A 24,651-nucleotide genomic window follows, 5' to 3' on the forward strand; every position below is an offset into this window, starting at 1 on the left:
TGCCTCGGCAGCCACCGACTCCGCCGACACCGCTCCGATCGCCGATTCCGCCGACACCATCCCGGCCATCAAATCCATCATCGCTGCGATCGACGCCGACTTCACCGACATCATCGCTACAACGTCGGTTGCGGGATCCACCGCTGCGTCCCCGATCGCCCGCTCCATCGCCACAAAGCATCGACCAAGGACTCTATCTCCCTGGTCTCCCACCCGAGCGACTTCGAAGGTGGCTTCGAGGACGACTCCATCCTCTCCCTCTTCGGCAGCGATTACGACTCGGACTCGCCGAGGCCCCGCGTCACCGCTACCCGACCGCGATCTTCATGGCGGGGGTGAAGGAGAGATCCCAGCCGACGCCTTCACCACTCCCCTCCCGCAACCGCCACCGCGACCGAGATCGAGGCGCACCGGCGGCCCTCGAGGAGCAGAGGAAAAGGAGCTCGCCGAAAGGCGAGAAATTCCGCCTCGAGCAAGATGAAGTAAGGGCCGTGTCCCACTATCGTCGCAGCGAAACCGCCGGCGCATGGAGCGCGCCCGCGCGAGCGACTTTCCCAGCGCACGCCTTAACTTCGACGACCCAGACGGAGAAATCCGGTCGCCCGAGTCCAAAACCCCGACATCCGGAAGGAAGTCGGGCTGCCGCAGATAGAACAGCGCTGAGCACCACCGCCACCCCCACCACCACCACCCGAAGTTCCTCGGGCAGAGGTCGACGCCAACGGCCTACCACCGCACTCGTCTCCAGCCGACAACGTGGCAGCTGCGCAGGCCGTCCTCACAAGAATCCCCGAAACGGAGACGGCGCGATCCTCGTCCAGCACGCCAAGGCTTTGGTAGCCAAGGCATTGGAGCAGAAAGACGCCGCAGCCCGACTCGCAGGGGCGACTCTATTCGCGCACATCCGCCGATCGCGCGGCGTCGTCGACGCGGCAAACCGCGCAATCGTCAACGCCAACAACGGCCCGCCGCAAGACCGCGCGCGGCCCACTCGTCTAACAACCGAGTCGAGCCGCGCCCGCGCGGTGATGGTCGCCGCTAACGGGCAGCCACCGACGCCCGAACCCACATCGTCAACGACCAAGAATGGCGGGCGCGCAATCGATTGAACGACCGCCACGCCGATGAAGCCCCGCGCCGAGCGCGTTCACCCGAATCGGCCCCGCTTGCTTCGGGCCGATGATTAGAGGCGAGCCGTACCACTGTGGGGTTCAAAGGACCCCGCGACATCGAGAAGTACGATACAAGCATTGACCCCACCGTCTGGATCGACTCGTACGCCATGGCAATGGGGATCCAGGGCCACTCCGAGTTACTCGCAGCGCGATACTCGCCCCTCATGATGGACGGCGTCAATCGCCATTGGTTCAACACCCTCACCGTCAACGCATCGACTCCTGGGAAGAAGCCCGCGCCGCGTTCATCCAGCACTTCGCCAGCGCATACACCCGTGCCACAACCATAGAAGACCTAGATCGCTGCGTCCAAGGCCCGCGCGAGTCGACCCGCCGGTGGGTGCGGCGGCAGGACATGTGGACGACCTCCGGCCGGCATCAGCACGGACACGGCAATCGCTTCCGACGCTGCTGCCGGTACGAACCACTAAGCGCCAAGCTCCGTCGCGTCGGCAGGGACAATATCTCAATCTCCGAGCTCTTCGACATCGCCACCCGCTACGCCGATGAAGACCCTACGCCGACTCGGACGACGAGTACGGTCAACGACGCAATCGCCGCCCTGCGCACACGGAGCCTCGGCGTGGCGACTACCGTTTCGCCGGCCGGTCCAACAACGGCAAGCGCCGCGGAGAGGGAGGACACAACGAGCTAGTTGCTACCACCGATTACGAGCAGCGCGAGCCAAAATCGTTTCGGCGCGACACTCGTCCACCTCGGGAGGATCGGCCTCAGCCCAAGCGCTTCGACGCCCGCAGCCTCCTAGACGCACCATGCATCTATCACAGCAAGGAGGGCAAGCCCGCCAACCACACGACGGGAAATTGCTACTCCCTGAAGCAGATAGAAAGAGCTCGCCGCGCCAAGGAAAACGACGGCGGCAACCAGCACAAGGAGCGCGCCAAGGACCAAGACCAGCACAAGGGAGAGGGCTTCGGTCGCAGCGCCGGCTCGCTCCACACCTTCACCGGGGTCGGCGACAGGCGGGACAGAAGGTCCTCGCAAGGGCAGTGGCGGTACACGCAGTCATACTTTCCGACGTACCCCGGTGGCTCAACCGGTCCGAGCAAAGCATCACCTGGAGCCGCGAAGATCACGCCCGCATCGAGTACCCCGGGCGAGTGGCGCTAGTCGTCAGCCCAAGGTCGCCGATCATCGGCTACCAAAAACCCCGATGGACGGGAAGCTCCATCAACATCATGTACTACGACACCTTCCGGCTTGGCCTGCCGGACTCACGCCTTGAGAACACCAAGGTCACGTTCCACGGCATCGTCCCCGGGCGGAAGGCCTTCCCGATCGGCAAGGTGACGCTGCCGGTCACCTTCGGCACGCCCGTGAACTACCGTACCGAGCGGATAACGTTCGAGGTGGTGAACTTCAAAAGCTCTTACCATTGCGTACTCGGCCGACAAGCGTTCGCCCGCTTCATGGCGACCCCACACTACGCGTACAACATGATGAAGATGCCAGGGCCTCGAGGCGTCATCACCGTCCATGGCGACCCGGAGATGGCATTGGAATGTGAGGACGACAGCGCCAAGCTCGCCGACGCCGTCATCGGCCGACGAACAAGACAACTCCGCCGAGCTCGCCAAGTACCCGGTCGACCGCAACGACCCCGCCATCCTGGAGAAGCCAACCGAGCTCGACTCGTCCGCAGCAACCTTCAAGGCCGCAGCAGGCACCCGCCAAGTAGATCTTGTAGAAAACGATCCAAGTAGGCAAGTTACCATTGGGACGGGCCTGTCCGCCCAATAGGAAAGCGCGCTCATCAAGTTCCTCCGTGAGAATCGAGATATCTTTGCATGGAAACCATCGACATGCCAGGTGTCCCGAGAGAACTTGCTGAGCACAAATTACATGTCGATCCCACCGCGCGACCCGTTAGGGTGCAATGCGCCCGTGGGAGAAGAACGGCGACGCGCAATCGCCGAAGAAGTAAACCGGCTGCTCGCTGCCGGCTTCATCATAGAAATCAAGCACCCGAAATGGCTGGCAAACCCAGTCCTAGTGCTAAAGAAGAACAAGACGTGGCGAATGTGTATCGATTACACAAGCCTCAACAGCGCGTGCCCCAAGGACCCATTCGTCCTACCGCGAATCGACCAGATTATCGACGCGGTCGCCGGGTCCGAGTCGCTATGCTTCCTTGATGCATACTCCGGGTACAATCAAATAAAGATGGCCAAGGAAGACCAAGAGAAGACTGCATTCATCACACCCCTAGGCGCCTACGCTACACGTCCATGACCTTCGGCCTCAAGAACGCCGGAGCAACGTACTGCCGGTGCATGAACAGCTGCTTAGAAAGCGGATCGGCCGCAACGTGCATGTCTACATCGACGATGTGGTGGTCAAATCGACTCGACAGACCGACCTCGTCAGCGACCTCGCCGAAACATTCGCCAACTTACGGCGGTACAAGATCAAGCTCAACCCTTTGAAGTGCACCTTCGGGGTTCCATCAGGACAGCTGCTAGGCTACGTCGTCTCCAAGCGAGGCATCGAACCTAACCCGGAGAAGACACTGGCGGTCATGCGCACCAAGCAGCCAGCATGCCTAGTCGACGCGCAAAAACTCGCCGGTCGAGTCGCCGCCCTCGCCGCTTCATACCCCGGCTCGGAGACAAGGCCATGCCACTATACCGCTTGCTCAAGAAGTCGGAATCATTCCGGTGGACAGACGAGGCGCAGCGGGCCCTAGAGGAACTCCAGCACGCCCTCTCGAATGCCCCTATCCTCGCGGCCCCGCTGCCAAAAGAAACCATGCTCCTATACGTCGCCGCGTCGAACCGCGCTATAAGTGCGATCATGGTCGTCGAACGGAAGGAGGAAGGAAGGGAGCAACCGGTACAACGCCCGGTCTACTACATCAGCGAAGCCTTAATCGAATCCAAGCAACGGTATCCACACTACCGAGAAGCTGGTGTACGCCGTCCTCGGGGCCCGGCGGCGATCGGCCCCTTACTTCCACGAGCACCCCATCAAGGTAGTCGCCTCAACACCACTCGCCGACATCATCCGCAACCGCGACGCAATCGGCCGGATCGCCAAGTGGGCAGTCGAGCTCGGCGTCCACAACATCACCTACGAGTCACGCCACGCCATCAAATCTCAAGCACTCGCCGACTGGGAAGAGGCCCAGCAGCCAAGCTCCCCCGCGGACCTCAAACATTGGACGTTGCACTTCGACGGTTCTAAAAACCTCGAAGGAGCAGGCGCGGGAGTCGTCCTCACATCACCAAAGGGCGACACGGTGAAGTACGTCCTGCAACTCAGATTCGAGCCATGCACCAATAACATGGCCGAGTACGAGGCGCTCTGCACGGCATGCGAGTCGCAAAAGAGATGGGCGCAACACGGCTGCGCTGCCTCGGCGATTCCGACCTAGTCGCCACCAAACTTCCGCACTGCGACGCCACGTACGCCAACATGATCGCATACAAACGCGCCGTCGACCAAGCCGGCGCTAGCTTCGCCGGTCACGTCGTCGAGTGGGTTGACAGCGCAAGAACGAAGAAGCCGACGCGCTAGCGAGAATCGGGTCCAAGCGACTTCAACCTCCTCCGGCGTCGTCTGGACATCCTCAGCCACCCCTCGGTGCGCGCACCGCGCGAGCTGGACATTGCCGAGCCACCTGCTCCCGACTCCGCCTTAGTCGCACTCGCCGTCGACAAAGACCGATTGGACCGAGCCATACATAAGCTACCTCGAGAGCCGAGCACGCCGATGGATGAAACCAAAGCACGCGCCATCGTGCGCAGATGCAAGTCCTTCACCATCATCAACAATGAGCTCTACCAGCGCAGTGTCTCGGGAGTGTTCCAACGATGCGTCACCACGGCGGAAGGGCGCAACATTCTGCGCGACATCCACGCAGGGGACTGCGGCCACCACGCAGGCGCGCGGTCAATCGTCGCCAAGGCCTTTCGTCACGGCTTCTGCGGCCAACAGCCCACGAAGACGCAATCGCCCTTGTCCGTTCATGCGCCGGGTGCCAAAAGCATGCAAGCCGATCGCACATGCCGGGATCGGCATTGAAGACCATCCCCTCACCTGGCCCTTCGCCGTATGGGGCATGGACATGGTGGGAAAATTCAAAACGGCCCCGGCGGATATACTCACCTCCTGGTAGCGGTGGACAAGTTCACCAAATGGGTAGAAGCAAAGCCCATAAAGAAGTGCGACGGGAAGACGGCCACAAAGTTCCTACGCGAGCTCATCTATCGGTACGGCTACCCTCACGGTATCATAACCGACAACGGCACCAACTTCGCCAAAGGGGAGATGGCTGACTTCGCGAAGAAAAGGGCATCCGACTCGATCTCGCCTCGCCGCCCACCCCGAGTCGAACGGCCAAGCGAAAGGGCAAACCAGAGCATCCCGCACGGACTCAAACCACGCCCGGTCGTGCCCCTAGAGCGCGCAGCCGGCTGCTGGGCGGAAGGAGCTCTCTTCGATACTATGGGGCATCCGCACAACGCCTAACAGGTCAACCGGCTTCACGCCTTTCTTCCTGGTATATGGCGCCGAAGCCGTCATGCCCACGGACATCGCCTACGACTCACCTCGGGTCGCCAATTACGCCGAAGAAGACAACGAGCGAGCTCGCCAAGATGACATCGATCTCCTCGACGAGGCCAGAGACCTCGCACTCTCCGTAACCGCCATTTACCAGCAGGGACCTCCGTCGCTACCACAGCCGCCGCGTTCGAGTCGCTCCTTCCAAGTCGGCGATCCGGTACTCCGGCTAATCCAGGACAAGAAAGGGATGCACAAGCTGTCCCCGCCCGGGAAGGACCATTCGCCGTCAGCCGCGTACTCGGCAACGACTCCTACTACCTCATCGACGTCCGCAAGGACGACAAAGGCGAGCCGCTCACTAAAGAGGTGGAGCGCCTCGGAACATCAACCTCCTCCGGCGGTTCTATACCTAAGGGAAAAATGTAATCCGAAAATTCAGAGGGTAATAAAAATCGCCGACCATTTTTTGATCTCAAGCTCCGACTACCTCTCCTTCACCCGCCAAATATCGTCATCTCTCATCCCGGGACATACCGGCTTAGTCGCCGCGACAAGCGACTAGGAACCGAGAGACCTCCGGTCGCCGCCGCTGGAAGAGAGAAGTCCACGATCGGCCAAGTAGCCGGGCTAACACGGGATGGCGGCGTGACCGAGGCGCAACACCAGGCCCGGTCACCCACCATCTCTCACGCCATCGGGTGAAAACGGCGATCGGAACCCACAGCAGGGCCGCACGCTCGGCCAGCCCCACGGGCCTCGGCGACCGCCTTGTGCTACGTTACAAAGCACACCAATGCCCTCCTCTACCTTAGGTTGGCGAATTGCGTGGCTAAGTACTTCGACTAGGGACCCCGCAAAACGGACCCGCGGCTCGCCAAGGAAAATACGCCCGCAATGATCCCCTTTGGAGTCGCCTAGCGATCGGCTCACCGAGCCACGACGAGTGGCGCGCTACATCCGAACAGCGCAAACTACACCACACCACTACTCCACCCATGAGGCTGCTATTCGTACTATAATGACTACGCATCGCGACCGGGGACGCCCAGCTCGAAAAGGAAAACAGTCAAGTCGATAGCCTTCATTGGGGTCGCAAGGCGATCGACCCGAAGGCCATGGATAGTCGGAACCAACTCCAATGCATCGCCGTCTCAAATAATGCAAAAGCAACCACCGAATCACATTTAAGCAAAAGTCATCATTCTATTTACAACTAACACCCGCTCGCGGGAAATCTAGCTACTTCTTACACAGGTACTCAGGAAACTACGAGGACGACCCCGGAGCCACCTCTACGACAGGCTCGACGCCGTCATCGCCGTGACGAAATTTCGGCGTGTACACCACGACCGGATATGTAGACAGCGAGCCGGCGGCAGCAAAGCATGGAAGAGGCGCTCCGCGGGTAGTCCACCGGGCCCGGCTCCTTCTCCGCGTCACCAGGAGCCGCTTGGCTGGGGATATGAGTCTCCAAGTCCGCGGTCGCGCACTCGGTCGGCGAAGGGGCGCACCGCATCCATCAGCCGCAGCACTTCGGCAACATCGAACTCCCCAGTCTCCGAGGGGAAGCCAGCGGTGACCTCCTCCACGTCGAACCCTTCAGAGTAATGCGCCAAAGACCATGCTCGAGCCATGGTAATGCCAACGCGGCAGGAAGAGCGACGAAGCAGTCAACAACAGCCGGAATGTTGGACACGGCCTTGAAGACGGATGGCGTGTCCCGCGGAATCACCTCCCGCGGGCTCGTGCACTGGAGCGCGGCAAGTATCTCCCCGCGCAGGCGATGATACGCGCGGTCGCGGTCGACAGCATTCCCGTGGAGTCGCCGTCTCCACGAAGTCGCACGTACTGCAGTCAACAACACAAGGAAAAGGGAAAAATGAGAACTTCCCCTTCAACGCCGACTCGCCACGCTCGGGGACTGGCCCCGAGGCCGACTCGCCACGCTCGGGGACTGGCCCCGAGGCCGACTCGCCACGCTCGGGGATCGGCCCCGAGACCGACTCGCCACGCTCGGGACCGGCCCCCGAGGCCAACTCGCCACGCTCGGGGACCGACCCCCGAGGCCGACTCGCCGTGTTCAGATACTCAAACCCCCGGCAAATAAAACAAGAAGTGCGACAACAAGAACTTACCAAGAATCTGCCGCGACATCTCACGACGAAAGCCTCGAAGTTGGTCTTCTCGGCCTGCACCGCCAGGACGATGCCCTCGGACGCCTCCTTCTCCGCAGCAAGTTCTTTGGCGTGCTGCTGCTTCAAGGCCGCCACCTCCTCCCGCAGAGACGCGGTAGCCCCACGTGCGAGTCCCGCGCATCGGTCGCGGCCTCCAGCTTCACCTTGTATTCGGTGATGACGTCCTCCAGCTCCCGGCCCTTCGCTCCAGACCTTCGTCAATTCCGCCACCTCCGCTTTCGCCCTTTTCCGGGCCTCTTCGGCCTGCTGCGCCCGGAACTCGGCTTCACGGTAGAAGGACTCCTTGACGAACCCTTCCCGAGCCTCGGCAAGAGCCTTTGCCTGCGCCTCGCTACAAGAAAAGGAAACGGTGAGAACGAACGCCCGGGCCGGTGACACCGAATGAGGACGGCGAGTGGGCATGACTTGCGCCAGGGCAATCAGCTTCCGGTTCTTCTCGCGCCGCCTCCTCCACAAGCGCGGTCAGCCGCTTAATCTCCGCCTACGGAAACCAAACAAAAATGCCAAGGTCAACAAACAAAAAGCAAATAGAGACTCGACTCGCCCTTTCGGACCAAGTCGACCCTCGGGACTCGGGGGTGACTAGGCCACGTGTTCAGCGACACTTACCACATGCGCCTCGCCAAGCGCCGTGTGGAGCTCGGTGAAGGTCAATGAAGACGGCGGCGGATGACGCGACTCGGTCGCCCCGTCCGCTCGCATCACCGCCTCGATCGACGGAACCTCGCCCGTCCGCGTGTCGGTGTCACCGGGCGGGCGCGGTCCCTGGCGGCCTTGGACCGGCGCTCTTTCGGTGGCTCCGACAGGCCGCCCTCCTCGACGATGTCCTCTTCAACTTCGGGTGCCTTACGCCCTCGGACGATCCAATGTCGGTCGACTCCTCCTCCACCACGGGCGGAGCAACGTCCGGACCCGTCGCCGCACTCGCCATGCCCCGCGAGCCATGCTGGGTAGAGGAAAACGTTGGCGGTGGGCTCGACGTGGCTAATGCTCTCCTTCTCCGCTTGACTCCCGGCGGCGGGCTCTTCCGGAGCCGACCCCGCACCCCCAAGGTCGGACGGCGCCGCCTTCCTCTCCGCGGCTTTCTTCTTTGCCTCGGCCGCCCTCGTGGCCGCCACCCCGGCCGCGGGCGGCTTCGCCAAGGTCTTCTTCTTGGACCTACAGAGGCGAGGTGAGTCGACACTCGGTCCGGTCGCAGGAAGGATAAATTCGACAAGAAATACTTACTTCACCGTGGGAATCGCTTTACGCCCGGACCGGCCCGAGCTCCCGCATCGATCGCGTCCTTCAAGGGACGCCGAAGCCTCATGGACCCTTCCAGAGAGTGGGCGCAGTCGCTTCGATAGCGGCTCGGCCCCTTCCTTGGAGGGCTCCGCCTTGTCCTCCGGACGGGAGGTCGCCTCCTCTTCGCCCGCGCCCTGGGACGAGGACTCGGCACCTCTTCGACCCGCGCGGGAGTCTGATGAAGTCCCGCGCCTCCGAGTCCGACTCGGTGCGCTCCTCCTCCTCGTCGACCTCTTCCTCCTCGCCGTCGGTCATCTCCGGTGGTTCCTTTCCGGCGAGAGGAGGGAGGTGGTCTGCGATCTTCGCCAACGCTGCAATCGAATCAAAGGAACAAGTCGAAAGGAAGAAGCGCGGCTAAGCCGTGCGAAGTCGCCATGCGAAGCATTACCTGAGGCGCTGGGGTGTCTTCGGTGTAGGGCTGCAAGCCGTCCTCGAAGGAAGTAAAGGTGGCAGTGGTGATCTTAGCGAGCGCCTTCCGGTACTCGCCCTCGTCCCACTCGGTCGCCGTCGACCGGGTGCGGTCGTTTCGTCCCCGGTACTCCCACATGGGGTGAGCTCGGCACCGCAGGGGATCAGCCGCCGGCCAAGCCAACGATTGTACATGTCGACCGCCGTCAGGCCGTCATCTTTTAGCGCTGGATCGCTTGGCGCATATCCTTCACCACCTTCTCCTGCTCGCGCGGCGGCAACCGGACATTGAGGCGCCGCGGGACGCTCGGCTCGGGAGTGTGGTGGGGTCTGCATACCTCGCCCGGGGGAGTGTACTCGTGGGCGTGGGAGCAGACACGACGCCACCGCGACTGCGGCGTCGTGGGGAGCGCCTTGTCGTTGAAGCTTTCGCCGGTCTTCACCTGGAAGGTGATCCCCCGTTCGGGATGAGTGCTTCGCTGTTCTTGCTGGCCCGAGTCGCCCGCCCGTGGAAGATGGACACCCACAGCGGGAAGTAGGGCGGACAGCCCAAGTAGCATTCGCACGGCGCCACGAACAGAGAAATCTGCGGACGCTGTGCGGCCCGAGGTCGGAAACCTTGATGCTGTAGAAGGCCAGCAACTGCCGGAGGAAATCGGAGGTGGGGAGAGCGAACCCGCGATCGAGGAAGCTCATGAAGATCACGAACTCCCCGGGCCGTGGGAGGGGCTCCGTCTCGTTCGCCGGCGGAACCCGCCATCGCTCCTGGTTGAACTCCGGGATGACTCCGGAGGCGACGTACGGGAGGAGAGACTCCCGCGTGACCTTCGACTTGCCCCAACCCTTCGCCGCCATGGATGCGTGTGGAGTGTGGAATGAAGATGAGATAAAGAGAAGATGGGGGATGAATGCGGAGGAGTGTTGAACCCTAATCCTAGGGGCGACCCTTTATACCGCCCGCACTCGCTCAGATTGAGGATGAGATCTGTTCGTTGAATTGTCCCGGAATCGCCGCCCCGCAATCAACGGTCGAGATCTGCGCCGTCACCGGCTGAATAGCCGTTAAACTAGCCGTTAGCGGTCACGTCGAGCCCAACGGTCAACAACATGCAGACGGTGTGCGCCTCGGTCAACGTGAAATCTAGCCGTTGGCCTCTCCACGTGTCTCTATGGTGACTACGCGTCGACTGGCAAACGGCGACTGGCTAGAGCCGACTGTCACACGCCGACTGACTGATCAAATTATGGCGACTGAGACTGCCACCGCACCCGCGACTTTATCTTTGGAAGCCCGGCGGCGACTCATCTTGATCCATCACCGCGCCTCTCCAAGACTTGTTCCAGATCCGCGCTTCTTCACCACCGCGCTTGGGGACTACTGATGGGGATATGCCCATAGGGGGTGGGTCGCCAGTCCCAGTCGCCATGAAGATAGAGGCTTGGGTGGATCGCCAGTCGCCTAAGCGACTGGGCCCTAAGGCGACTGGGCCGTGATCCCAAGGAGGAGGTCCACACGGCTGGACAAGAAGATTACTTGCGAGAGGGATAGCGGATCCCGGATTAGTAGCAACTGATATGATTCGGAGTTATCTCCATGTAACCCTAGGCCGGGGGTGCTTATATAAACCCCCGAGCTTAAACCCTAGAGGACACCTGACTCGAGATCCAATCTCCCCCTGTAAGCTCTCGGCGTAGCCGCCGACTGAGCCCCCCCATTGTAATTCTCCACTGAGCAATAAAGATCTAGCAGGACGTAGGCCTTTTACTCTCCGGAGGGGCTGAACCTGGGTAAAACCCTTGCGTCTCTTGCACCTCGACCCGTAGATGGCAATGTTCCCTTCCCCTCGCATCAACGAAGTGCTACCCCCTGTAGCATCTGCCGTGGTTACATCCACGACACGGAGGGTTAGTCCATGTTCTGAGACACTCTCCAATGGTGGGTGGGTTTACACTATGTCGTAGTTGAGACACTTGAAATATATCATGAAGCCCTTGCAACTGTTCCTTTCCTTTTTATTCTAGTTTACATGCAACTGTTCATTTCCTTTTATTTTAAGACTCGATACGGTCCAATATATCGATACTTTATTTTTCTTGTACCCCGAAGTGCTTAACTTCTTTCATTGGCGAGACTTTAAGATATACAAACTCGATTACCATGTTGATATTGACTACGTTGCCCTTGTCCGCATAACTCTTTTGTCTACTTTGGGCCGTCTTTAATCGCTCTCTAACTATGTGAACTTTCTTCTCGGTTTGTGGGATCAAGTCGGGTGGTAGGAGTTTCTTCTCTCCAGTTTCTACCCAACATATTGGGGTTCGGCATCTTCGGTCGTATAAGTCCTCAAATGGGGACATACCAATACTAGCTTGGCAACTATTATTATAGGCGAAATCGGCCAAGGGTAGATGTGTGCTCCATGAGTTACCAAAATCAAGGACGCAAGCTTTTAGCATGTCCTCTATAATTTGTTTTACCCTCTCAACTTGACCATTAGTCTGTACTCTGTAGATGGTGCGCGGTACTAAATTCCAGTTTAGTTCCCAATGCTCTTGTATTTTTTTTTTTTGGTAAAACTTGGTTGCATTTTTTTTTCAAAACTCGAATGTGAACATTGATCCATGATCTGACAAAATTTTGGATGGTGTCCCATGTAGAGCTACAGTCTTTTGAATCCATCGACTAAAAGGGATAAAGTGTGCATGTTTTGTGAGCTAGTCTATTATAACCCATATTAATTCTTACCTCTTTCTTTGTCTTGGGCAAGCCGGTGATGAAGTCCATATGGATCGCATTCCCTACCCATTGAGGAATAGAGAGAGGTTGTAATAATCCAGATGGTCGTTGGTGTTCAGCCTTGAACCTCTTGCAAGTGTCACCTTCATCCACATATTGAGCAATTTCTCTCTTTATATTTCTCTACCAAAAATGTGCTTTTAGCATTACGGTACATTTCTATGCTACCGAGTTGTATGTTGTATGGGGTGATATGCGCCTCCTTAAGTATTGTTTGTTTAACCTTGGATATGTTTGGCACACACAGTTGGGTTATATACCAGAGTGATCCGCCGTGTTCAACTCGGAATTGTGAATGTTGGCCATCAGCTTTTCCTCGCCGATGAACTTATCCTTGACTAGTTTTTTTTCCCTTTATTTGGTACAATACATAGGGTATGACAATTAATGATGCTAGGATGTGTTCGATCGTTTTATGAACGAACTCAACTCCCATCATTTCCAACTCATTCGTCAGGTGTCTATCAAAGGTTGGGATCTCCATATGTTGCATGAGGTTTTTTAACTAAGAGCGTCCGCAACCACATTAGCCTTTCCTAGATGGTAGTTAATACCAAGGTTGGGATCTCCATATGTTGATAAGCTCTAACCATCGTATTTGCCTCAAGTTCAACTCCTTTTGCGTGAAAATATACTTGAGGCTTTTATGTTTGGTGTATAATTCACAACGATTCCCATACAGGTAGTGCCTCCACATCTTCAAGGCAAAAACCACGGCTGCTAATTCCAAGTCGTGGGTGGGATAATTTTGTTCATGGGGCTTTAGCTGTCGAGAGGCATATGCTATGACCCTCCCTTCTTGCATCAGCACACAACCTAAACCGACTCGAGAGGCGTCGCAGTAAACTGTGAAAGCTTTGCCCGGCTCAGGAAGAGCCAATACGGGTGCAGTTGTGAGTCGTCTCTTTAGCTCTTGAAAACTATTCTCACACGCTTCGTTCCAAATAAAAGGGGTGCCCTTTTTGAGAAGTTTGGTCATTGGGGCTGCTTTTTGGGAGAACCCTTCTATAAATTGTCGATAATATCCCACTAGGCCAAGGAAGCTGCGAATTTCAGTTACATTGGTCGGTGGTTCCCATGCCAACACTGCTTCCATCTTAGAAGGGTCTACGGCTATCCTTTTTTCTGATATAACGTGTCCTAAGAAGGCCACTTCCTCTAGCCAGAATTCACACTTTTGGAATTTGGCATAGAATTGTCTCTCTCTCAAGGTTTGAAGCAAGGTGTTCGGCATGATCCTCAGTGCTTCGAGAGTATATGAGGATATCATCGATGAATACTACCACGAACTTACCATGTAGGGCATCAGTACTAAGTTCATTAGGTTCATGAAAGCTACCGGGGCGTTTGTGAGCCTGAATGGAACAACCTTGAATTTGTGGTGCCCGTATCAGGTAACGAAAGAAGTCTTTGGTATATCCTCTTCCTTTACCTTTAGCTGGTGGTATCCTGACCGGAGATCTATTTTCGAGAACACACATGCTTTCTTTAACTGGTCCTTTTTCTCAGTGAATAAGGCTGGGGCAGCCCAATGGGACACACTTGGTCGAATTAAACCCTTTACTTCTAGCTCATTTAGTTGCTTTCTTAACTAATTCCTTTAGTTCCTCCGTGGACATGCGATTTGATTCCTTGAATATGGGTGTCGTTCCAAGAACGAGATCAATTGTGAACTCTATTTCCCTGTCTAGCGGCATACCGGGCAGCTCTTCCAGAAATACGTTAAAAAATGCTTGGACTACAAGGACAACCTCGGCCCTCTTTGTGTCTAAGGCCGTCAATATTTCCTTGTTTGGTTGCGGTTTGGTTCTTTTACTATTGAAAGTGATCCATGTACCCTCTGGGCTTCTCAAGTTTATGGATTTTCCTTCGCAATCCGGTTCGGCTCCGTGCCTCGCTAACCAATCCATTCCGACTATAACATCTAATCCTCTCATGGCGATGATGTATAGGCTAACCATATAGGTTATATTCTCAATATGTGTAGGACGGTTATGGTAAACATACCCACTACTAGTAGGCCTCGGAATGAGTGCCCCTCTATATGCTTAGCTAAGGAGGTTCGCTCCAAGCTATGCATCTCAACAAACTGTCATGAGATGAAAAAGTGTGTTGCCCAGAGGTTAAACAAACACAAGGCCTACTACAGGAGGGATCCCGTCACCACATCTCTAGTTGCATTCAATTGCACGGCATCCATGTGCGTTAGACGGACTGGTCCACATGCTAGACAACCACGGCCGCGATTAGCTACCAACCTATTTCCACACACTTCTATCGAGTTGTCCTAGCGTTCAGGTTGATTTGGTACAACTCTATTTGTGCCCGGTTGTTATTTTCCCTTGTTCGAGCACTTGTTTTTGTAATGACCTTTTAGTCCACACCCATAACAGGAGATTGCCTTCAGACAATCCCCAACCATGTGGGGTCCACCACATATGTGACATTTCATAGAATCCTTTGGAGGTCTAAACACCGGTCTCGGCGGGTGGTGGAATGTAGGAAGAGGTGGTCCGATCATCAATGCACGAGGTGTTCCGCTCATGGATGTACGAGTGGGGCCTGTAGGACAACTCCCAATTCATGAGGAACCTCGATCAAACCTATCTCTCTTCCTCCGTTCTTTGTCAACGATAATTTGTTCTCAATAAGGATGACCCGGTCTACTAGCTCCTAGAACGTTTTTATTTTTACCGGAGCCATGGGGTGTTGTATGGAGGGGTAGAATCCCTATATGAATCGATACACCTTCTTGACCTCAGCGTTTGTATCCTCCAGTGCATAATGGGATAAGTCATTAAACTGATATAGGTAGGCTGTAATGGTCTTTGGCTCCTGCTGGAGGTGTAGGCATTCTTTCCCCTTTATTTCCATTAGGCTTTCTGGAACGTAGTTCTCGCCAAATCTCTTGTTAAATTCCTCCCAGGCAATTATGTGGTTTTGGGATGTGACAATTTTGCACATTTCATGTGGCACCAGAAAATTTTGCACATTTCTCCACCATGTAGCAGCCGGAGCGCATAACTGCCGGGATGCATATCAGACTTTTTCTTCGTCCGTGCAACCGACAATCATAAGTTTTTTTTCTCTAGGTCCCTCAACCAATCGTCCGCTTCTAACAGATTACCCACAATCAAAAAGTTTGGAGGTTTTGTCATTTCGAACTTCTCGGCAGTAACACCTTGTTCTGAATTTTAGTTAGTGTACCGGTCACTACAAAAAAAATTGTTGTTCCATAACCTTGTTCCTCTACAGAGTATCGACGAGACTGCTCCATCCACTGGAGAATTAGAGCAAACTGTTCGGACCCTGGGAGGTGTGGAGGCAACGGTGGTGGTGGAGTTAATCCTCCATATGGCAAGTCTCCCATGTTTCTTAGTGACTTGGATGCTACTCCTATCGGGTTTCTAATTCCTCCGTGTGACAGGCACGGCTTAAGTCATTTCACTAACTAGTTTGTGAAAGGAGGACTTTTCAACATTGACATTTTTGCACAAACAAAACACAAGTTAGTCGCCCTCATCATGCGAGCATCAATTAATTGCACCAGTTAACAACACCAACTTCTAATTCGTTGGGGCCATTTTGTACCAGTATAAATGTGTGCGCTACTGGCCAGTAAGTATACGAGAACCGAGACAGAGAGCTGAAACATGCATGTGCATCGATACAGTTTAGCAGTGTATACTACACAAATGCAAATCCATCTCGTTGAGGACAAAAGAATAGACACCAAGCTAGGAACTAAAAGCATGGGAGCGTAACAAAAACAAAAAGAAACCTCTATGCATTCACTAGGCCGATTCTTGCAGCATCAGTAGTAATACGGCCAGTAATCGTTTATTCACATCCAATGCACCTGAAAATTAATATCATGAATAGCATAAGTCAGATACTTAATTAATTGCAGGGCACTGGAATACATAAATTGGTTTGAGGCCTCCGTCAATCCCAAAATATTCCTTCAATATTCCTCCACTCACCTCAATCTCTTAAACATGCACGACGTGGAGAAGAAACACTAAGAGGGAGAGGCCGAAATCAATCACCCTTCTCACCAATGTTGTCAGAATCGTGATTCTTAATCGGATCGGAACCTCTATGGTAGGATCGTAAACTGTAGAATCTTAACTTTTGGAATCGTAAAATCTTAGATTCTACTTGGTAGAATCGTTGAATCGTTTCACTCAATTTGGGTTGTAAAGTCGTAGAATCGTATAGTAGAATCATGATTCTGACAACTATGCTTCTCACAAGCCATCTGATTAAACAAAAAAATCAATCGATTAATCCACATGTGTAAGTAGAGGTACCTCTTCTCTGACGTGGGTTGCGTGCTGCTCAAGCGCCGATCGAATGCCCAACGCGTCGGTCAATCTGCCAGTTGTGGCGCGCTCTCCTTCCATGTCGGTTGCGTCCGATCGCTCGTCGCCACTCCGCGCTGTCGCTACCACATCTCGATTCGCTAGCTCGTGGGCCGTCAGACCCCCGTGCCGCCCTGTTCGAAGGAGAGCTTCTGCGTCCAATACCTTTGCAGTAGACAGAGAGTGCGAGATTCACCCGGTGCGGTGGTCAGCTCGAGCAGCCTTCATGCGCCCGCGGCGCCTGTCCCTCTTGATGGGCTGGCATCTCTTCAATCCGTCGCCGCCGCCACGAGGACGGAGAGATGGGGAGGTAGGCGGGCGATTTCTCGAGAAGGAGATGTTGAGTTCTCCTCTGGCAGACCTCCGGAATCATACTGCAGCGGCTCCCTAGCCGCTCCTCCTTCAAATTTAAACTCCATCATCGGTGGCGTGCAACTAAAGATCGTCGATCGTTGTTTGCGTGGTTCCGTAATTTTTTTTTACTTTTGGAAAAAGATAATCGAGATCGCATCGGAGTTGCACCAACATCAGTTCGCCGCGTAGGCCAAAGTGCCAAACAAGAGGAACGTGGACGGCAGGAAGCTTGGACCGCTCCTATTGCCGTCTCACGGTCATCGCACTTAACCTTGTCAGTCTTAACGCACCCGGCGATCGCCCCAACAGCTTCTCCTGGGGCAACAGCAGACACGCCTCGCAATCGAGATCACGACGGCTGCGTCGTGCGCGACGACCAGCGGCCTCCTCTCGCCAGGCCCCGACGCCCGCCAACTCCGGCGCTTTGGGCCATCCCGTACATGACGTCCACCCGCGCTGCGACTACGAGGTCCCCGACTTGTAGATCGATCAATACACAAGGTTACTGAATTTTTCATCAATCGATACATCAGCTTCGCGATGGATCATGGCAACCGCGAAGTTGTTAAACCACATACATGAATACTTCTCCGTGCACAGCCAGGAGAGACCTCTATCTCTTCGTGGAGCTCCATGTTATCTACTTCAGCTCCCTGTTATCTACTGAGTTCTCATGTCGCTTCAGACTTGGCCATGGTGTTTCCGATCTGGAGATTTGGATGCACTTCCGGTTGTGGTGGGAGGAGCAAATTGTGCCTCCGTGGGTCACGCCGGCAGTTTTATCCTATTCATCGTCCGGTTTCTCTCGATGGTTGCTGCTCGGAGGCGTGTCTGCGACGGCGGGGCCTCGTTGAGTAGACCGACGTGGTCCTCTTCCTTCTCCAATCCCCCTACTCGTTCTTGCCTTCCACCGGCGTTGTTACTTATACGATGCTAGCATCAATCAAGTTCGACTCTAACTTCTCTACCGCTTGTGGCCTACTGTCCTGAACCTATACGGTTAGTTTTCTGAGGGTATAGTATCTAGCGGATTCGAGCCGATCTCTACCGCCGGCTGTCGTGTTTGGCTCAGTTTTGAGCGAGACTCTATCTATTACCGATCGGTCGTATTAGTGCAACGGATGAAGGCGTAAAGTTTGATGGACGAAAACGCATTTCAACGGACCAAACCAAGGAAACGTTAGCTCCTTTATTATTAGGTATAGATATATATCTTGCTATCTCATAAGTTGCTTGTATTGCTTAGCATAAGTTGTTGGTGCACATAGGTGAACCATTGCTTAGAATAAGTTGTTGGTGCACATAGGTGAACCATAGTATATAGGCTTTGGGCTTGACAAAGTAAACGCTAGTTTTATTCCACATTTGTTAAGCCCATCTCGTAAAAGTTTTAAGCCGCCTATTCACCCACCCCCCCCCCCCCCCCCCCCTCTAGGCGACATCCGTGTCCTTTCATACTCTAGGTTATTTCTGAAGGCAAATATATAGTTTAAAAAAGGTTCATTGCAGTCTAGGATATATTTTTCTTAATAGTTGTGGGTCATATTCACATTTTTATTAATATACATGACCAAACTTTATAAAGTTGCACTTTGACGAATATTTATATGCAATGTATTTTGGCAGGAGGGAGTAAGTTAATCTATTTTAAGGATATAGAAAAGACTATTGGTATGAATTTCGATCTGACTACCAATAATGATAAACAGGTTGCATCATATCCCATGGTCATTGTCGAGGTTATGAAGGATACGGATTAAGTCTAGGGTGCAAGAAAGTCAAAGCTGCATGATCATGGAATTCTCCAGCCGTATACATCCAGCCTCCGCTTTTGGTGTTATTGTTACTTATGGTAGTGTTTTTTTCTTCTTTAGATCCTTCCGTAGTCCTTATGGGTTCAATTGTTAGTTTGGGAGTTGGGACTTGATTTGCATTCGATCTTGTACAATTTCTAGTCTCTATTAATAAATTACAGTTGCACATAGTCTTCTTGTAGTCTCACTTGGAAGCGATACCATATTAGCTTTGTTGATCAGAAAAGTCAGCTGCAATGCTGATCAAGCACTCTAGTCAACGTGGGCCGTAACCCACTAGTGAAGATGCTCCTCTCTATACAAGACCCTGAGTTAGTAGGTTGCAACATCTACCCAAGCCAATCGTAAACACAAGGCCTCTGATTAGCTTCCATCAGTGAGCAGCCATCTATGTCTATTGGTGTGCTCAGGGCGAGCGTCTTGTGCGTTCTTGCGACTCTGGTATGGGCTGGAAATGACAATCCGCCGCCAACGTCGAGCAATTCCAGTGCGCCCGCTGTTGGCAGCAACGTCGCGTGCGAGGACAAAGATGGGAAGCGGCCAGCGTGCACAGGCACTTGCCCGGTCAGCTGCCCCCAACAGTGTCTCGTTTCCTGCCCCGGCTGTCGGACATTCTGCCGTAAGTATGGATGTTTTCCTACTCTCATGTACAGAAGCATGAATGAAATTTTCTCATAATTTTCTGTCGGACATCCTAATTGCTGTAGGACCTGACCAAGTACGTTCAGCGAAGCAGCCGGTGCGGCCGCCTGCGATGTTCATATTTGGTGACGGAAACCTGGACGTCGGCAATATGAAGATGTTGGCGCACGGCTCGTGGGAACGACCAGATGACGAGACATTAGTAGATTGGCTGCAAAGCAGGACCGATGGAGACAACACGGCTCAGTTCATCGGTATTTGCCATATACGGAGTATCTACTACCAGTATCGATCGTAACTGCTCTTCTTTTTTTCTGGGAAAATATCGTAACTGCTCATTAACAAGTGATAAAAATTGATCGTTCCATATTTTATACAGCAAAATTCATGGGATTCAAGATGAGCCCCCCAGCTTATCTGACGCTACCCAATCGTATCCGCGTTCATCAGGGCTTCATCGGAGTCAACTATGCCTGCGCAAACGCCGGGCTTCGGGACCCGGAGCATGATGTAAGTGGTCATTCGATTCCTTTTTTCAGCCAATACAAGGATCATGGAGATAAGGAACAAAGTACACTATAGAAGTTGATAACATAATTTAGTGAATTCATGCGTGTGTGTGCGTGTGCAGGTTGACGGATGGCACACGATTCCGATGTCACAGCAACTGCAGCAATTCGCGGAAACAAAGGCCCAGATGGAGGCAAAGCTGGGTGCCCAGGCGGTGAGGAACATCATCACTAAATCCTTCTTCTTGATCGAGGTCGGCGGCGTGGACCTCGCGTACTGGACAGAGGTCCAGGACATCCTCGCTCTGTATGGAGACACAATTAGATCCCTGTACAACATGGGCGCAAGGAGGTTTGGGCTGATAAACGTTGGGCTCATCGGGAACATGCCACCGACGGTGGACGGAGACCATGGCTGGATGTACCAAGGCGTAGGCGGCGCCAAGTTAGATCCCGCGGACATGAACAAGCACGCCGCCGAGTTCAACGACGGACTCAAACCCCTCTTGGGCGGCCTCGCAAGAAGCCTGCCTGGCCTTCGGTACTCCATTGCAGACATGCACACCTTCACCCAAACTGTCTTCGCCGATCCATCAGCTTACGGTAAGTCGTCTTACCCAAACTGTCTTCGCCGGCCAGCTTCATAGCCGAGCTAATGCCTAGCTTGTTAACAATGCATCCAGGATTTGAGGATATCCACAACCCGTGTATACAAGACGGCAGCAAGTGTGACAACCCCGCGCAACGCTGGTACTGGGATGACAATGGTATCACACAGCATGCGGCTAATCTAGCCGCCACCGCCTTCTTTTACGGTCCACCCCAGTTTACTGCGCCCGTCATCTTCAGATCACTACTTGATGTAAAATGACGAATTCCGCTTACCAACTATTTAATCGGCGTCAGACAAGTCGATGTACTGTTCCCGGTTGTAGCTTGCCCCTCGGACGTGCAATTTGTTCACGGGGATGAATAATATTGTCATTATAGAAGAATAATCCAGTCAGACATGTGCCAGTTCTATCCAGTATAGATTCTGGTTGCACTCATATAACATTTCTTTGCAATTTGCAAATAAATTACATCTTTATTACTTACTAGTATGTGTTGTATTTTTTACGTTTTCATTTGTTTGCCTATTTTTGATGTTTTATTTTTCGTATTCAATTCTTTTGCGAGCAGACTTTTAGGTTATTGCCAAAGGCAAATATCTTGTTAAAAAACTGTTCATATGAGTAGGTTTCTTTTTTCATGATCGAATACCGCAAAAAAAGTCATGGACAAAAAGAATGTTTCATTTCATGAGAAGAAAAGGTTCAAATGATATCTAGAAGAGCAAGGAAAAAGTTGACAGATCAACAATATCACCATCATCTGAGCTTCAATGTGAATCCATGCAGCATGAACGATGTTGAACGAACAAAGAAGCACAAATAGATCAACCATTTTTTTGCACGGCTTGTGTGCATGAACAAGTATAGTATATCGTAATTCCCCCTCACTACAGGAATGGCAGAGTATGCCGAGGGCTAAACTATACGCCGACGGTCAAATATCGGGGCAGTCGGTGTACATCCTGAGCAGGGCAGCCCCCAAACGTGGCCGTCGGTGTAGGTTGGCCGTCGGCGTAGAGACGGCTACGCCGACGGCAGCCCTCGGCGTCCACCAGGCCGTAGGAGTAGCACCAGGCATGTGTCCCCCCTCGCCCCGGCCGTGACGGCGCGTCCACGGCGTCAGCCTAGACGCCGAGGGCTACCCTCGGCATAGCGCCCCCCTCCTATGCCGACGGCCACCCTCGGCGTAGCATATGTTTTTTTATTTTTTTCTCAAATCTTACTTTTATTATGTTTGTATTATTTATTATTAGTCTGAATTATAGAAAAATGGTTCTATTTTTTAAGAATTGGTAGATGGCATATGTAGGTCCCACACCCATGCGTTTCATACAGTCTAGTATCGTCTATAAACTTGATCTTTCTTCGGGGTTGACCCTCGGCATATGTTTTTTTATTTATTTTTCTCTCTCTCATATTACTTTATATTATGTTTCTATTACTTATTTACTAGTTTAAATTATGTAAAAATGGTTCTATTTTTTAAGAATTGGTAGATGACATATGTAGGTCCCGCGAGTGACACTATTCGCAGACGGATCAACCGGAGCCAGTAGGCCCAACATCTGCTATCAATGTACATATGTACTAAAACAATGGAAAGAGTCCATTGCTAACCCTAACTCCAACCCTAACCCTAACCGAGGTCATTTCCACCCTAGGGTTTCCCGCTTCTGCGGGCCAACTTTCTATTTTGCGAACATTTTAAAACCACCTGTTCCTCCAAGACGGGCCTACGAGTCTACGAGCCCAGGATAGGAGTACTAGACTCTTAACTCCACCAGGTGATGCTACAGTGATAGGGCGTATAGTTCCATTAGAGCAGCATAGACAAACTGTGATAGGGCATCCCCTTCAGGCGTGCAGGATGCACATTCATTCTTCTTCTTCCCTCCAGTCTTCACGGGGACCCAATAATAGTTCTCTCCCCCATCCCCCATCCACTTCAAATTTGGGTTCTTCCAGTTCCAGGACATGGTGACAGCAGGATTTGGGCTCCACGGAACACCTGGGCTGTGAGCATTAGGTCCCTCCCTATAGAGGTAGATCTGCGGGGTCTCCGCCCTAGGGTTTCCCAAGATACAGACCATCGGAGCGTCGGAATCGCTGGAAAACTTGCATCTGTCCCTAACATATGTATACAAGTGTGATGTAAGGTTTGCCTAACCTTGCATGTACCCGACGTTGACGATTTTCGCATACATGGGCTAGCACTTGGTAAAATCCAGGATCTGTATGCAGAAACTCCTGCCACGGCTCAAACAGAGCCTATTCTATAGTAAAGTATGTCCAACCTATGATTTCCATATACATATGTCCTAAACAAACCAAAACAAGTAAAAAATTGCATTGGTAAACGCTCGCACGGAGAAAGCTATAGGGGTAGATCTGCGGGGTCCCCGCCTTAGGGTTTCCCAAGATACAGATCACCAGAGCGTCGGAATCGCTGAAAACTTGCATATGTCCCTAACATATGTGTACAAGTGTGATGTAAGGTTTGGCTAAGCTTGCATGTACCCGGCGTTGACGATTTCCGCATACAGCTAGCACTTGGTAAAATCCAGGATCTGTATGTGGAAACTCCCGCCACGGCTCAAACGGGGCCTATTTTATGGTAAAGTATGCCCAACCTATGGTTTCCATGTGCATATGTCCTAAACAAACCAAAACAAGTAAAAAAGTCCATTGGTAAACCCTCGCACGGAGAAAGCTATAGGGGTAGATCTGCAGGGTCCCCGCCCTAGCGTTTCCCAAGATACAGATCACCGGAGCGTCGGAATCGCTGGAAAACTTGCATCTGCCCCTAACATATGTGTACAAGTGTGATGTAACATTTGGCTAACCTTGCATGTACCCGGCATTGATGATTTCCGCATACATGGGCTAGCACTTGGTAAAATCGAGGATCTGTATATGGAAACTCCCGCCACGGCTCAAACAAAGCCTATTTCATTGTAAAGTATGCCCAACCTATGGTTTCCATGTACATATGTCCTAAACAAACCAAAACAAGTAAGTTCATTGGTAAACCCTTGCACGGAGAAAGCTATAGGGGTAGATCTGCGGGGTCCCCGCCCTAGGGTTTCCCAAGATACAGATCACCGGAGCGTCAAAATCGCTGAAAACTTGCATATGCCCCTAACATATGTGTACAAGTGTGACGTAAGGTTTGGATAAGCTTGCATGTACCCGGCGTTGACGATTTCCGCATACATGGGCTAGCACTTGGTAAAATCCAGGATCTGTATGTGGAAAGTCCCGCCACGGCTCAAACGGAGCCTATTTTATGGTAAAGTATGCCCAACCTATGGTTTCCATGTACATATGTCCTAAACAAAACAAAACAAGTAAAAAAGTCCATTGGTAAACCATCGCACGGAGAAAGCTATAGGGGTAGATCTACGGGGTCCACGCCCTAGGGTTTCCCAAGATACAGATCACCGGAGCGTCGAAATCGCTGGAAAATTGCATCTGCCCCTAACATATGTGTACAAGTGTGATGTAAGGTTTGGCTACCCTTGCATGTACCCGGCGTTTACGATTTCCGCATACATGGGCTAGCACTTGGTAAAATCCAGGATATGTATGTGGAAACTCCCGCCACGGCTCAAACGGAGCCTATTTTATGGTAAAGTATGCCCAACCTATAGTGCCTTGCTGATGTATGAGGGCCAGGCGTGGCTATGCCGAGGGCAGCCGGCCGTCGGCGTCTCCGGCCGTTCCTGTAGTGCCTTGCTGATGTATGACTAGAGACTTGATAGCCTCGGACGAACGAAATCCATGTTTCTAAAGAGTCGAGCTGAGTCGACCGTGCCATGCATTTGGTGATTGCTTTAACCATAGATGAACTTGTCCATCTTTCACAAATGACAAGGTAATGTTGGATGCTCATACCTTGGTTTGTTTTCCACTACAGGAATCTGCCGCTGCGCCGACGGTCGAGAGCCCTCGGCCTAGCCATGGAAGGT

The 24,651-nt window shown here is 53.2% G+C and overlaps 1 protein-coding gene across 1 annotated transcript; it reads left to right on the top strand.

Moving 5' to 3' along the window:
• Positions 1–19,239: 19,239 nt before the first annotated feature.
• On the top strand, positions 19,240–21,143 carry LOC127338604 (GDSL esterase/lipase 6). The gene is made up of 5 exons (XM_051364651.2): positions 19,240–19,537; positions 19,626–19,814; positions 19,940–20,070; positions 20,192–20,672; positions 20,753–21,143. The coding sequence occupies exons 1-5, from the start codon at positions 19,309–19,311 to the stop codon at positions 20,938–20,940; spliced, it is 1,218 nt and encodes a 405-aa protein (XP_051220611.1). The 5' UTR covers positions 19,240–19,308; the 3' UTR covers positions 20,941–21,143.
• The last annotated feature ends 3,508 nt before the right edge of the window (positions 21,144–24,651 follow it).

This window comes from Lolium perenne, chromosome 3 (genome assembly GCF_019359855.2).
Source record: "Lolium perenne isolate Kyuss_39 chromosome 3, Kyuss_2.0, whole genome shotgun sequence".
In the NCBI taxonomy this organism is placed as follows: Eukaryota; Viridiplantae; Streptophyta; class Magnoliopsida; order Poales; family Poaceae; genus Lolium; species Lolium perenne.